Here is a 16,838-nt window from a genome sequence, read left to right as displayed (position 1 = left end):
GGAATTAAACAATTTACTTACACAAAACAAAGACACCAAATTATTAATCCTATGTACTGTTGGCTTTGCAAGTTTGTTTGCTTCAATATTTGACTCTATATTAGTAAAAGTAACACGTCATTTGTGGAAGCTCAAACCTGCCAAGTGAACTTCTTGAAACAAATCTTTCGACAATATTAAGGGCCTTGGTTGGATTCTCAAATCACGTTGAGCCTTAAAGCAATCAAACTCATACACCACCATATATATATACTTGATCTGTCCATTTTAAATGATGTATTTTATTGGGTTGATGCCAACACCAACTTACAATTTATTTCAACACCATTATAATTAGTGTTATTATTTATTAGTTTCAAACTATTGTTAAAACTTGCTTGAACACGAATAACTCCTTTCGTATTCTACGTGCACTTTTCCGTGCACTACTACGCCCATTCCTACGTGAACCAACTTTTGGTATAAGTTTTGCCATATTCTATCATTTCATAAAGATAAGTGAGAGATATATGGATATATCCATTTCAAGTCAAAACAGATCTTCTATTTTTATTTGTTTATAGTTCTCTTTCAAATTAGTTTCTTTTCATTCAAGAGTTCTTTTTAGAATAGAAAGATTGTCCTTGTCTTTGTTTATGTCTCAGGTTAAAATTATGGTTTTCACATGTACACATGTGATAAGATTTCTAATTATCTATTAAAAGTAGAAAAAAAGATAGGGTGGAATCAAATAATAACATTTCCTGATAATCATTCCCAATAAATCCCAAATGTACAATGCATGGGTATCAAAATGTTGTACATAACAAAAGAGAGAATGTATGCATATCAAAATAATGTTTTTAACAAGGGCGACCAATTCTGCAGTGGAGTGTTCCGGCATACCTTGTGAGTTTGGGGACTAATCGACCAGGTTGGAAAGGCATCATTTTTTCAGCACCGAATAGCTTGCTAGCATTCGGATCACCGGATGTAATAAAATAGGCACCGTTCATGAAGTGGTCACCCTGTGATACCCAGTTCCATTTATTCCACTGTTCCAGTGATAAGTAGCCCCTACTAGTCACTTGCTTAGTTACGTAGATGCTTGACGCGATATACCTGTTGCCCTGGCTGATAATTGTAGGGTGGCTACTGCCACCAATGGCATACATGAACCAATGAGTGTAGTCATTGTTGACAACATGAAAAAAACCTAATCGACACCTAGGCATCCTGTCCACCAATCCTTTACCGAAGCGGTTCAAAGCAACAGTGATCTGCATCTTCTCGTCAGCAACGTAGGTGTCGCTTGCTCCAAACAATAGCACCTACAATTTGTTAATTTCAATTATATTGTTTTGTCACTAAAAAAAAACACCTTTTCGAGCTTAGTTTCAAATAGAAAAGAAAGTAAGATTACCTCGTTGTGGTCAGTGAAATGGCAGTTTGAAATGGTAATGGCAGTGGAACCCTGGATAACATCGATAAGACCATCAGAGGAATCATAAAGGGAAAGATGGTCAAGCCAAATGTTGGTTGCTCCAAACAGAGAGATCGCATCTCCATCGCTGGCAGTCCTTAACCCAATGTGGTTTTCAGCATCCCTAATGATGCCACCAGTAGCGGGTTTAATGTGATGGATATGGAGGCCATGGATAATGACATTCCTAGCAAACTGGACAGTAATACCAGCACCATAGCAAATATGCACATTAGCTCCCCTTGCATCAATGGTCTTGTCGCTTGTAACGATGAGCTCCTGTTTCAGCTTGATGATCATGGATTTTTTGAAAGTGATCCAAAGTGGCCTGAGTTGAGTGACTGCATGACGCAAAGTTCCAGGCTTGGGGTTAGAAATATCATCACTAGGGTCAGTGACCACGTAAAACTTTCCGTCCTTTCCACCGGTAGTACCACGAGCAAATCCAGGGGCACAGTCGGCCAACCTCTTCCTGTTCTTTACCCAGTTAGGATCACATCGCCAACAACTATCAACGGGGTTAGTAATCTCACAGGGACCATTTTTCTTTCCTTTCAACACCCTTCTGGTGTTATTATACTCAAGCATGGTATTGACAAAGTGGTCATTGTAATGCCGGACCACCTCCTCCGGATTGGGGTGATAAGCCTTGTTCAGGTTCTCAATGGCTTCCAATTCTCGTGCTTTCCAATACTCATCATATTCAGCGATGTGAGCTCTTAGTGTTGGGATTAGGGCGAAAAATGACAACAAAAACCAACTATAACTATAACCAGCAAAACCCATAGTGGTTTTTATTTTAACTATCAAAGCCTAGGTCCTGGAAACAACTAGTTGGATGCAAACAGGACCTTGATAGGATTGGAGAGACAAGCTACGATTCCAAATTGTGGAACTCGAGCTTGATCTGCATGGAACATCACCATCATGTTGCTATTTATACTACACCAGGAGTCATTAAAATTACAAAATTTACAAAACACACTTGGCTATCAATATTTCTCGCGCCTAAAAATATTGGGATTTTTTTATAAAAATAGTTAAGAATTTTCCTGCATTTTTTATGACATTTTGAACAGCTAATTTTGAAAATTACAAATAAATTTTGCTCTAATTCTTCTCCAATCCCTCTACTCTTTAACATTTTGATATTCAATCTCTTTACTTTCAATTTCAAGATTTTAGTCCTTCCACTTGGTTGATTTAAAAACTAAAAGTTCAATTCGTAACATTGTTGGTTGATTTCTATTAAATCTGAATATGTGATATCAATTGGACTTTAATTTTTTTTTAATTGGACCTTTCAATATAAAAATAGTAGGTATTCAAATTTAATGAAAGTTTATATCTTGTGTTACCAATTAGAATTTTTTTTTTTGGAAAAAAATTAAATTGGATAAGTAAATGACTAAATTCATGTAAATTTAAAAATATAAGGATTGAATTTTAATAGTCTAATGAGTATAGAGATTGGAGGCATAATTGAACCCTTACAGTGATTTTTAATGAATATTTCTTTATCTGTACTAGCTACACTTACTATTATTTAAGTCATTAACTTTACTATGACACCAAGTTTGAACCAATATAGAAACAACCACTTGATGTACTCTTCCTATCATCAATGTTACCAGCCCTGTCAACATCACTATAACCATCTAGACCCATAGTGTTATCCTTTGACAAAGAAATTCCCAAATTAGTTGTTTCATGGACATATCGAATAATCCTCTTCATAGCTTTAACATGGGACTCTCCTGGACTTGCCTGGTATCTAGCACATACTCTCACTCTAAATGATAAATTAGGTCTATTAGTAATAAGATATAATAGACTACCAACCATACTTCTATAAGTGGTCTCTATAGGCATTCCCTTCCCATGTTTAAACAATTTCTCACCAATAACCATAAGTGTCCTAGCCGCTTTAGCATTTTCTAACTTAAACTTTTTCACCACACTTTTCTTACGAAAGAAAAGCTCCATCTTTCATTTGCTTAATTTCGAATCTAAAGCAGTAGCTCAATTCACCAACCATACTCATCTCAAATTAACAGAACCCTTTTCAAAACCTAGAGTAATAAGGAATTGACATAGCCTTTCATACCATGCATAAGGTGTCTATTTGAGACCATATAGGGCTTTACCCAATTTGAACACATAGTCATGATAATGATATAAGTGTTTACTTTTTAAAATTATGAAAGTTGGTATTAAGATCAATATAAATTAAGAACAAAAAATTTAATATTTAAAATAAACTTGAATTAATTATTTATATTCATCAAAATGATCGAAACTTTGGATTTAAAAAAAAAAAGAATTCATGATGTAAATGTTTTATATTTTCATTCTTTACTTTGAATATTTGTTTCAAAATATTTTCATAAGTCTAATTTAAAAAAGAACTAATACTTAATTAACTCATGCAATAGTTTGAAAAGGTTGGTAAGTAATACATAAAAAATAGAAGAAAAGAGAGAAGGAGGAAGAAGAAGAAGATGAAGAGTAGAGCAGGCTAGAATTCCAGTCTGTTCATTCATAAACGTTCACTGAGCCTCATTGGTGCTCAAATAGGGACAAATGAAGGGTACAAGATAATAATCAGAAAAAAGTTGTCAAAATAGTTATCAGCTACGCACTGTTTTACTTACTAAGCTAGAATTGAAATAATGTGTTTTAGCTATTCCTTATACACACTGTTTCACTAAAAAAACCACAGAGGTTTTGTGTAATGACCCATTTTTAGTGGTGTCAGAAATAGTGGTTTCAGGGCCACAAATCTGATGAGTAAGTTCGTAAATATTATTATTTAATATTTACGAGTCAAATATGATTTTAAAAAGGTTTTTGATATGGTAATTTATGTTATACAAATGATTTATTAAGTTCAAGTGGTAAGACCCTAAAGTCAAGTGGTTTTAGAAAATGAGATATCGGGACCTCATTTCTATAAACCTAGCCATAAATATTTTATAATATTTATGGATTGTTATTAAGGTTTTATTAAAGTTTCGTTAAGAAATTTTAATGTTTGGATAGTGAATTAAGTAAAAAGGACTAAATCGTAAAAGTGTGAAAGTTGAATTCTACTAACTAAAGGTTTTTAATAGCTATGAAAATGTAAATTTATAGACTAATATGGTAATTATACCATATTATATACGAGTGGGTGGTTGGTGATTATTATTTTGTTAGTTTATATGATATAATTTAATATTAATAAATTAAATAGTAAGTAATAACTAAAATAAAAGAAAGGAAAATCATTTTTTTTCTATATTCTTCTTCTTGGACGAGAGAAACTACTTTTTTGGAGCATGGGAGGTTCGGCCAAACAAAATTTGATGCATGTGGGAGATTTTGAGGTCCGTTTCTAATAATTTTTATGTTTTTAATATCGTTGCAACTAGGTCCAGCTAGCTCGTACTTTCATTTTTGAAACTGTTAAAGATTTTGAGTGTTTTCATTAATGATTATTTGTGATTTTAGATGTTAATTGATGAATTTGAGGTATGATTTTCTATTTATAAGTATTTTATTAAGTGATTTTGATGAATTTAACGATTAGGGATTAAACTCTTGAAATAATAAAAATACAAGGGCTAGATGTGAAATTTTTACAAATGTGGGCTGTATTGAATGCTAGTAACATACGAATATTATGAATTTTCAATAAAATTTGTTTATTTGCATGATTAGGACATAAGGACTAAATTGAATAAAATGAAAAGTTGAGGGCAATTTTGCAAAAATATCAAAAAGAACTAAATTGCATAAAATGGAGTGATTTTATTATATAAACAATGAATTGAATAAAATTATTAATTTAGATCAATAACAAGTGGTGAATCGAGGAGAAGAGAAAATTACCAAATAGCCTCTGTTCTCAGTCATTGGTGCGATTTAGCCAGGTAAGTTCATAGTCTTTGAACTCAAACTCTATTTATTTAATTTAAATACTTAATTATTACTTTGATATCTTAATTATATTTACATATATGCAAATGATTAAATTATGAAATGAGAAATTGTGTATTATATACATAAAATGTGACATTATGAAATGAATCAATAAATTATTAGAATTTAAATTGATAGCAGGGAAATGTTATATATGGAGATGTATTGCCTAATGATGAGATTGAAGTTGAACAATGTAGGTTAGTGTATGGAGTTAAAAAAAATCTCGAGTTTACATGCTAAGTAAGTTCGTAGTCTTGGAACTCGAACGTCATTTACTTAATTTAATTAGTTAATTGTTAATTATTATTTAACTATGTTTTTATTTGTGTTTGGTTAAGATCTATTGAATGGATATTGACAAAATCATAAATAGATAGAATGTGGCATTATGGAATAAATTAATGAATGATTAATAGATAATTGAAGTGAATTTGATACTGAGTTGATTAATAGATAATTGAAGTGAATTTGATATTGAGTTATGAAATGTGATATTGAGATTATGAAATGTGATTTTATGGACTTGCGAATGAGTAATTGATATTGTTGGTTCATTCAACTAGCGTTGGGCGCAACTTTTGTCAGATTATATGAATAGTTCTGGGCACACATTCGTCGATTTGTCCAACTAGCGCAGGGCACAAATATCGTTGGTTTATCCAACTAGAGTTGGGCTCACTAATTATTTGTCAATTTATCCAACTAGCGCTGGGTGCAACTTCCGTCAGTTTATCTGACTAGTGTTGGGCACACATCTATCGGTTTATCCGACTAGCGCTAGGAGCAAACTCTTTTACGGTTTATCCTCTAGGCATCGGGTGTCGTGTATCAACTGACTATACAACAAGGTTTTATGAATCATCTAAGAAGGATGGTTGTAGGTATTACTAAAGAATATTATATTTACTTATGTATATACATTTATTCATTAGAAGTTATGATATATTCTTCAGTTAGATTATTAAAGTTGTGAAATAAATTCAAATGCTTTAGATATACTTGTGGTTATTCGAATAAGTGAAGTTGCTTAATGTGGATTGGTTTGTGCCATAATATAAGTAAGTTGTTGAATGATCTCTGCAAAGCTATTTATATAGCAAGTGATGTAAATTGAGATATATGTTCAAACCAACTAAAGGTGAATACTTGTGAAAATTGGGTATAACATGAAATAAGGTGATGAAATGCATGAAATTGAAATGGTGATATCTTGTAATTGTATGTTTAGATAGTAGTATGATGATATAATTCAATTTGTGCATTCATGTATCATATCATGTCTTAAAATGTTCAAATTATATATATATCACTAAGTTTTACTAAGCATGCAATTTTGTTTTTCGTGCGCAGGTTAGGTACTCTCTTTTGATTACCAACTCAGCATCCAGCAACAATATCGATCTCAAGTGTGGTGATGTTTTTGTAATGGCATGTACCTAGGGTGTCTTTGGTTGTTAGTTGTTTTATGAATGTGATGTAAATTAAGTTATAAGTATATGTTTATGTTTGAAGCTAAATGTTAGTATGTGTTTTGACCAAAGGCTTGATATGTGTATGAAACTTAAAGCTTAATGTCTTAAGTAGCTTTATGTTGGGCTAAATTGAGTGATTTTAGCATACTTTAAACTTTTATTTGGATGATGCATTGTCTATGTGTTTTCATGATATAAAATGTGGTATCAATGAGGGTACATTGGTTAAGCACTTAGGATTATTGTTTTGGCATGTTTTGAGTATGTCTAATCGTATTTTGAATAGGATAAATGATTGGTATTTGAATTTCTTAAAGCCTAAGTAAGCTTGAAATGGTAAACTTGTTGTTTAAGGTACATTTTAAGTCCACACGACTAGAGACACGGGCGTGTGACTCGGTCATGTGAGACACACGGCTTGGCGACATAGCCGTGTGTCACTTGTTGAATGCTTAAGGTGCAAGTTAATGAGTTACACGGGTGAGGACATGGGCTTGGACACGGCGAGGTGTCCCTAGTTCGAAGGTTACACGAGCGTGTGTCTTAGTTGTGTGAGGCACACGGCCGTGTGACCGCTGTTTTCAATTTTTCTAAATTTTTCCAAGGCTTTCCAAATTATTTCAAATTGGTCCCGATTTGTTTCTAAAGTATTTTTAAGGCCTCAAGGGCTCAATTTAGGGACGATATGTGTATCTAGGAATGGTTTAAGTTATGTTTATGATTTTCGAATGAAATTAATTCTAAATGTTCCAATTGTACGGTAATGCTCGTAACCCTATTTCGGCAACGGATACAAGTTAGGGGTGTTACATTTAGCATTAACTAAACAAACATTAACAGAACATCTAATTAACGAAATTAATAGTAAATTAAAAAAATTAAACCATTGTGTTGAAGCAACATTTTGTCCCATATCAATTACTCCTCCCTCGAACATGATCCTTATCCTCAAGGATCAAAGTATGGAAATTTCTTGCGAAGTTAATTGAAATTTTCCCATGTTGAGTCCGTAGGAAAAGTGTTCGGCCATTCCACTAAAACCTCGATGGTGGTCTAGTTACTCTTTTTGGCCACAGGTTTATCCACTATCTTGATTGGAACTTTCAGTAGATCACTCTTAGATCCTACTAAAGGTATCAATGGAGATTGAGGTGTTTGGCCAATATGTTTTTTTAGTTGTGACACGTAAAAGGTAAGGTGAATTCTCGAGCCAATAGGTAAGGATAGTCTATAAGTAACTTGGCCCACTTTAGCTTCAACAGGATACAGGCCAAAGTATTTAGAGGATAGTTTCTGATTCACTATTCTTCAAATAGAGTGTTATCGACAAAGTTGCAATCAAAGATAAACCAAATCTCCCACCTGAAATTCTCTATCTGATCTTTTTTTATCAGCCAACTATTTCATTCTTGCTTGAGATCATTTCAAATGAAATCTGGGTAGTTGTTGAGCTGCTTCTCTTGCTCGCAAGCTACAATCCATAGTAGCCACTGGTGAAGAGCTAGTAAGAAAATGTTGGTGCAAAGGAGAGTCTTGACCATAAATTGTTTTGGCAAGGGGAAAAGTGTATGACTGTGTGATATGTGGTATTATACCCCCATTCAGCTAAAGGTAACCAATTGACCTAATCACTAGGTCGCGCACCTGTCATACGCCATAAATAACCTTCTAAACATCTATTTAATACCTCCGTTTGACCATCCATTTGTAAGTGGTATGCAGTGGAAAGATGCAACTTGGTCCCCATAAGTTTAAAAAACTCCTGCCAGAAGGTACTAATGAAAATTTTGTCTCAGTCAGACACAATGGACATGAAGGCTCCATGTAGTTTGTAAATGTGACAAAGAAATTCTTGGGCAACAATGACTGCAATGAATGAGTGAACTAGTGATAAGAAGTGTCCATACTTAGTTAGCCGGTCAACCACAACCAATATTGTGTTCTTCCCTTTGGATGCTGGAAATCCATCAATAGAGTCCATGCTAATGGTCGACCAAGCCCAATCAGGGATAGGCAAAGGCTAAAGGAGACCAGGGGACACTACGAGGTCTACTTTGCATCTTTGGCAAGTTAAACATTCTTGCACCCCGTTTTTAACATCCTTAGATAGACCCTTCCAGCATAGTAAACTATAGATGTTGTGTTGTATGGCATGTATTCCAGAGTGGCCATCCAATGGACTATCTTGGAAATAGTGGAAAAGATCCCTTTTGAGATCTTTATTGCTGCCAATAACCACCTTTCCCTTTATTTGCAGTACTGTTCCATCCCCACTATATTAGAGTGAGCATGGGGTTGCTATTGTAGCTCAGGATTAATTGTTGCAGTTGTTGGGTCGTTGGGACCCCCGTGGCGTAGCAGAAAAATTATTTTGGTGATCCAAACCAGGAAACCATGCACGAGAAACGAATAAGAAAGAAGATGTTTAAAAAATATACCTTTTGTACTCTAAAAATAGGAAGGAACCACTGTTATTTTAATCCCCTTCGCATGCTGCCGATCCAAAGCCACAATAGAATCATCCCAACCTCTTGTAGTCCACCCTACTGCGAACGAACGAAAAAAAAACTTTAACTGAATGTTTCAGAGAGTTTTTCCTAAAAAGAAATGCGACTGCTAGACCTAGGTTCTTTTCTTTTTATGATGAAGTTAAACACTCTTCTGCACCCTAGGGTTTTATTTTATGATTCCTTTCCTTTTATTTTATATTCCCTAAATAATAAAACGGAATCCCCTTTTTGGTGCCATAATATATGAAAATATCATAGTATAATATCATTTCCAAAAGGATATTAGTTTCCATATATATATTATGTTTGATCGAATTTAATTATTATAATAATTTATTTTAATAATATCGGTAAATAGATCATAATTAATATTTTTATGAATCAAATTCATACATTTATTTTAATTATGTTCTCTATTCTTGTACAACAAATTTGTACATATATTGTGTTTATTATTTAACTGTCAAATTAATTTAATTTAATAATTAATATAATTCTTGTGACAGTTAAATTTAATACCAGCTGTGTTTAGGTTCTGTTTGTTTCAACCATAGGGTGTGACCCTGAAGACTCTTGTAATATTGGTAGCAATACTAGAACACTTCTAACGTTACAAGAAATGAGTGGCATCTAGCAATGCATCATCGCTACCCAAGTTACAAAAAGTCATGGTTCAACATAACCTTTCCATGATAAATTTTAATATATTATATCCTTTTGTCCTTTATATCTCGGTTGGACACAAGTCATTGAATAGTCACACTTGTAAAGTCCAATCTCATGTTTCTTGATACCCGAAGTAGACTATAATAAACAAATAAGTGTAATATCTCATATTAACTTACTTGAGCATGGTTTTACATTTCTAGTCTCACTTCATCAAGTGGCCTAAGATATTTCTCACATTTTGTAGGAGGGATAAATTCTATCTTGATCAATCATATCTCACTACATAGATTGTAGCATACCCAACATCAGTCTTTATAGCATATCCCACTACATAGATTGTGGCATACCCAACATCAGTCTTTATAGTACAACCTTTTACAGTAGACGTTTGACTATATCAAAATATACGACTCACTATGTTGGGACAATGATGATCTCAAGTCTATGGATCGTATACATAGTTATCACTATGAGTAATGTTGTAACTATTATATAATAATCCAAGAAAGTTATCACTATGAGTAATGTTGTAACTATTATATAATAATCCAAGAAACATACTCATAGAAGGTCAGTCCAATATGTCGTTCTCTAACATATACTCATGTATTGATTTTGACATCCCTATGTCAATGACAACACTTTGTCATCAATCAACTGCATGTTAGTCTTAATGCATTATTGTTATCCAAGCCCACAATAATACTCGAATAAGGAACTTTTAAGAATAATCATATTCTTCTCAGGACATTATTATAAAGCAGTTTATTTATATACATAGAAAAGAAACTAAAATAATAATGGCAATGGCTTATATTAATAAACGATGTAAAACAAGTATGTTATTATAATCATCTCATTATTGGTCTTTGGGTATACTCAAACAGTCTCCCATTATCACTAAGACTAATCACTCATATATCTAATACCAAGTAAATTAGTGTGACGATCATGCTTTTGTTGTGTCAGAGGCTTCGTCAATGGATCAACAATGTTATCATCTGTTGGTACTCTACAAATTTTCGCATCTCCTTGATGTATGATTTCTCGAATGAGATGAAAGCGCCTAAGTATATGTTTGGATCGCTGTTGAGATCTGGGTTCCTTTGCTTGTGCAATGGTTCCATTTTTGTCATATTGAAGTTTTATAGTATCTGATATGCTAGGCACAACCCCTAGTTCAAATATGAACTTCTTGATCCAAACAGCCTATTTTGAAGCTTCACTAGCTGCAATATACTCGACCACCGTTGTAGAATCAGAAATTTTACCTTGCTTTGAACTTTTCCAGCTCACAGCGCCACCATTAAGGCAAAACACAAAACCCGATTTTGATCTTGAATCATCCTTGTCGGTTTGGAAGCTAACATCAGTGTAACCTTTTACACTTAGCTCTTTCTTACCTCCATATATAAGGAATCTATCCTTAGTCCTTCTCAAGTACTTAAGGATATTTTTAACTACTACCCAATAACCTTCACTAGAATCTACTTAATACCGACTCATCATGTTTAAGCATACGATACATTTGGACAAGTACATAACATGCTATACATGATAGACCCAATAGTCAAAGCATATGGAATTTTACTCATTTGCTCTCTCTCTTTTGGAGTTGAAGGACACATTTCCTTCGAAAGTGATATACCATGTCTCATAGGTAAGAATCCTTTCTTAGATTCTTCCATACTAAACCTTTTCAGTACTTTATCAGTGTATGTACTTTGGCTTAAACCTATGAGTCGCCTTAATCTATCTCTATAGATCTCGACTCCTAAATTATAGGTGGATTCATCCAAGTCCTTAATAGAAGAACAACTTCCTAAACAAGTCTTACCAGACTGTAGGGTAGGTATGTCATCTACATACAGTACCCAGAATACAATAATGCTCCCACTAACTTTCATGTAAACACAAGGCTCATCTTCATTTTCGATAAAACCAAACTCTTTTATTGGATCTTTATAGGTTTTATATCTTTCTAGCATCTTTCAGATCAACAAAACCTTCAGGTTGTGTCATGTACACATCCTCTTCCAGTTTCCCATTAAGTAAAGTTGTTTTGGCATCCATCTGCCAGATTTCATAATCATGAAATGCAACTAATGCGAGCAAGATTTGGATGGATTTAAACATAGCAATAGGAGAAAAAGTTTCATTATAGTTGACACCATGAACTTAGCAAAAACCTTTAGCGACCAATCGCCCTTTGTATGTTTGTACATTACCATCCATGTCAGTTTTCTTTTTGAAAACCCACTTGCACCCTATGGGTTTAACCCCTTAAGGTGGGTCAACCAAGATCCATACTTGGTTTTTTGACAAGGAATCCATCTTAGAACTCATGGCCTCTAACCATTTCCCAGAGTCTGGGCTTCCCACCGTTTCTTGATAAGTCCTATGATCATCTTGATCCATAAGAAGAACATCACCATGTGTTGTAACGAGAAATCCATATCTCTTAAGTGCATGGCATTCTCTTAAAGATCTGCATGATGGTTGTGTTTCTACAGTAGTTACTTGGTCGTCAATTTCTTGTGGAACCTACTATTGTTTTATCTATGGTTCAGCGGTATTTTATGGTTCTCGAATTTCTTCAAGTTCAATCTTTCTCTCACTTCCTTTTCTAGAGATAAATTATCTTTCTCGGAAGACACCAATCTTAGCAATAAACACTTTGTTTTCATTAGGATTAAAGAAATAATATCCTTTGGTTTCTTTCAGATATCCTATAAATATATACTTTTTAGATTTGGGTTCAAGCTTAGTAGACGTCTGACATTTAATATAAGCTTTACAACCCCAAATATTCATAAAAAGACATACTAGGATGTTTCCAGTCCACATCTCATATGGCATATTTTGAACTAATTTAGATGGAACACGATTTAGTGTGAAAGCAGTTGTCTGAAGTGTATGTCCCCAAAAAAAAGCCAGTAGATCAGCATGACTATCATTGATCGAACTATGTCTAACAGGGTTTGATTTCTTCTCTCAAAAACTCCATTCCATTAAGGACTACCAAGAGGAGTAAGTTGTGAGACTATCCTACATTCCTTCAAAAGGTCATCAAACTCTAGGCTAAAAAATTTTCTACCTCGATTAGATCAAAATGTCTTGATAGTTTTTCCTAATTGATTTTGTACTTCATTTTTGAATTCTTTTAACTCTTCATGGGCTTCAGACTTATGGCACATGAGATAAACATACCCCTATCAACTAGAATCATTAGTGAAAGTAATGAAGTACTGAAATCCACCTCTGGCATGTGTGTTCATTGGTCCACATACATCAATATGTATTAGGCCCAATAAACCATTAGCTCACTCACTTTTACTAGTAAAATGAGCTTTAGTCATTTTTCGCAATAAGCAAGATTAACATACTTCAGCTTGTTTGAAAACAAGTGAATCCAAGAAACCATATTTATGGAGTTTGGATATGCGTTTCTCATTTATGTGGCCCAAACGCCAATGCCAATGATAAGTTTGATTTGATTAATTTATTTTAGAGCTTTTAGTATTTGTGTAGTAAATGGGATTAACATGATCTAAACTATAGAGGCCATTTACCAATTGTGCCGAACCATAGAAAACATTATTGAGATAAAAGGAACAACAATTATTCTTAATTATTATCTCAAAACCAATTTTGTCTAAAGAAGAAATTGAAATAATTTTCTTAGTCAAACTAGGCACAAAATAACAATTCTCTAAACATAAAACAAGTCCACTAGGCAAAGACAAAGTATATGATCCTACAACTAATGCAACAACTCTTGCTCCATTTCCAACTCGTAGGTCCACATCTCCTCTAGCTAGAGTCCTACTTCTTTGTAGTCCTTGTACAGAAGTAAAAATAGGAGAACCATAATCAATATCTAATACCCAAGACGTAGTAGTTGATAAATTAGTATCAATAACACAAATACCTGAAGCAGACGCCCCGTTTTCTTTGGCCTTCTTGACTTCCTAAAGATAGACAGGGCAGTTCGTTTTCCAATGTCCAGTCATACCACAATGGAAGCAGTTTCCCTCTTTAGACACCCTCCTTTGGGCTTCAATGCAGCCCTTCCATTTTTAGATTTGGGCCTGCCTTTGCCTTTGGGCTTTATCTTAGCTTTAACGTTACCCTTGCCTTTCTCTTTATGGACCATTAGAATGGGCTTGGGTCCAGTCGTTTTTATGTTACGTTTAGCAGTTTGCAACATGATGAGTAACTATGATAGAGTCTTGTCAATTTCATTCGTATTGAAATTGAAGACAAATTGGCTATAGCTATCAGGTAAAAATTTCAGAATAACATTAGTGGCGAACTCTTGGCTTAGAGGAAATCCAAGTTCAGATAGGCTTTCAATATAGCCTATCATCTTAAGAACATGATGTCCTACTGGGCTTCCTTCTGCCAGCTTACATTGGAAAAGGGCCTCAGAGGTATCGAACCTCTCTTGCCTTGCTTTCCCTTGATAAAGTTCTTTCAAGTGCTCGATCATATCACAAGCAACCATGTCTTCGTGTTGCTTTTAAAGCTTAGGATTCATAGTGGCAAGCATAAGACATCCAACATCTACCATATCAATGAGATACTTCTTGTAAACATCTCTATCATCTCTCAAGGCATTAATAGGTGGTTCATTAGGAAGGGGTTGTTCAATGACATATAACTTATGTTCTTGTTTGAGGACAATCCTCAAGTTACAGAACCAGTTAAGGAAATTCAAACCATTCAATTTGTCCTTCTCAAGGATCGATCGCAATGAAAGTGTATTTGTGTTTGTAGACATAATATATCTACAAAAATGAAATATGCGAGTGAGTAAATTTACCAAGTTTATATTAATCATTAAAAAAACTTTACTAAATGATGCTCCCACTATTTTATTCAAAATTAATAACCCTTATATTTTAATTTCGGAAAGGCTTTCTCGAAAGTTTTTCTAGTAGGTAAGGATCCATATTTCTCCTTCTTTTAAGTCAGTTTTGGCTTTCCTCTCAAGATTATGGTTATTTAGGTAAGAAACACTTGCTAATTACATCATATGTAAGTCTTAAATATTGGGTGAACAACTCTTGTCCTAATCATCTTATGATTTATCCAAATTACTTGCCTCTAGGTTTCTAATCCTATTAGAGTAACCTAGTTAAGTCACAAACCAATGTTTTAACCAACGAATATCACTTTCTTATTCTTCGCGTTTAACCAAGATAGATACTAGTACTTCGCTTTAGCAGAACCTACATAGTATCGATCGAGGCCTTCATGAGGGCAATGATTAGAATGAAATGTTGACTTAATATTTTGATTGAGGGATTTTTATTAAGGTTGCATCTTACCAATTATGGTCTACTTTAATCTATTTATTCCTTTAATTGATCTCATCAATTAATCTTATTTATTGTTATCAAATTTTAACTTGCTTAAAATTTGGCTTTTTTTAGACATCCATAACATCTTATACATGAAAAAATAAAGCAGTAAATAAATGTAATAGTTATAGCCCATAAACTAAGGTGGTTCCTCTCAAGCTAAAAGGAGAACAAAAGGAAACCTAAAGGTGTAAGCCGCTTTACAAGCTTCTTCTCTACTTTAATTGGCCTGTCTTTCTTCTCGTCTGGCCCACAACAATTCATGCAATTTACAATTTGTAGAAACTCATTTTACATACGAGGGAGTGAGATGAAAAGAAAAATACAAGAGAAAATTAGTAAGGCACGACATGCAGGTCGTATTTATAAGATTTTCAACCTTTTCAATTAATAAAATAAAAGGGTTATTGGGCTATAACCATGCATTTCCAAACACTGTGCAAATCAACCATAACATACAACATACTTGTAAAATAAAATATGTTATGTTTTATTCTTTAGTCAATTGTTAAAAGTAGAACAATGGTAAATCTGGGAATCTGTGAGGGCTGCGAAGGCCCGAGGTACGGACCTTTTTGCGTAAGTAAAATTCCGAATAGGATTACTGGAACAACTATTGTTCCCTTTCAAAAATTCCAATAAGTTAATTGTTAACTTCAATGAAAACCCCATTGCTCCTAAACATATTCTTTAACCCTTATCAAACAGTGTATTAATCAACTGTAATTTTTTGTTAAACAAATTACATGCATCAAATATACATATAACAGATTGAACAAATCGAAAGGAACAACATCCATATTATACAATTGCATCAGCCATTGAATTTAATCATAGATTCGTATCGTACAAGTGGCTCTAATACCACTATTGGGTTGCCAGGACGCCCCGTGTCGTAGAAGAAAAATTATTCAAGAGATCTAAACCAAGAATCCATGTACGAGGAACGAATCGGGAAGAAAAAGTTTGAAAAATATACCTTTCGTACTCTAGAAAATAGGAAGAAACCATTGTTGTTTTAATCCCTTTCGCACGCTACCGATTCAAAGCCATAAGAGAATTTTTTCGGCCTTTACGTAGTCCACCCTATTGTGAACGAATGAACAAAAACTGGTCTAGCAAATTGGACCGATTGCTTATCATTTGTTGTTGTCGTCAGAGCTAGAGCATATTCATGACATTTTCCATGTTTCCATGTTACAGAAGTACGAATCTGATCCTTCTCACGTTGTTCCTGCTAGGGAGATCAAGGTTTGATCTGAGCTTTCATATGAGGGGGAACTGATTACGATCCTAGATCGTGAGGTCAAGGTGCTACGCAATAAGATAGTTCCGTTGGTGAAATTTTTGTGGCACAACCACAAGACTGAGGAAGCCACGTAGGAATCAGAAG

The 16,838-nt window shown here is 34.0% G+C and overlaps 1 protein-coding gene across 1 annotated transcript; it reads right to left on the bottom strand.

Moving 5' to 3' along the window:
* Window positions 1-723: 723 nt before the first annotated feature.
* Window positions 724-2,389, bottom strand: LOC107919028 (pectate lyase). The gene is made up of 2 exons (XM_016848568.2): window positions 1,403-2,389; window positions 724-1,310 (listed from the first exon to the last, which is right to left on the bottom strand). Exons 1-2 carry the CDS (start codon window positions 2,246-2,248, stop codon window positions 843-845), a joined length of 1,314 nt encoding a protein of 437 aa, XP_016704057.1. The 5' UTR covers window positions 2,249-2,389; the 3' UTR covers window positions 724-842.
* Between the last annotated feature and the right edge of the window lie 14,449 nt (window positions 2,390-16,838).

Source organism: Gossypium hirsutum, chromosome D13 (assembly GCF_007990345.1).
Source record: "Gossypium hirsutum isolate 1008001.06 chromosome D13, Gossypium_hirsutum_v2.1, whole genome shotgun sequence".
In the NCBI taxonomy this organism is placed as follows: Eukaryota; Viridiplantae; Streptophyta; class Magnoliopsida; order Malvales; family Malvaceae; genus Gossypium; species Gossypium hirsutum.
Note: the sequence above shows the minus strand (reverse complement) of the source record. Positions and strands in the feature narration are given on the sequence as shown.

What these genes read in the sequence shown, in the direction of transcription:
- LOC107919028 (XM_016848568.2), bottom strand. Translation starts at nt 2,248, where the DNA reads ATGGGTTTTGCTGGTTATAGTTATAGTTGGTTTTTGTTGTCATTTTTC. An exon ending in ATTTCACTGACCACAACGAG is followed by an intron (nt 1,311 to 1,402) that starts GTAATCTTACTT and finishes AACAAATTGTAG; the next exon opens with GTGCTATTGTTTGGAGCAAG.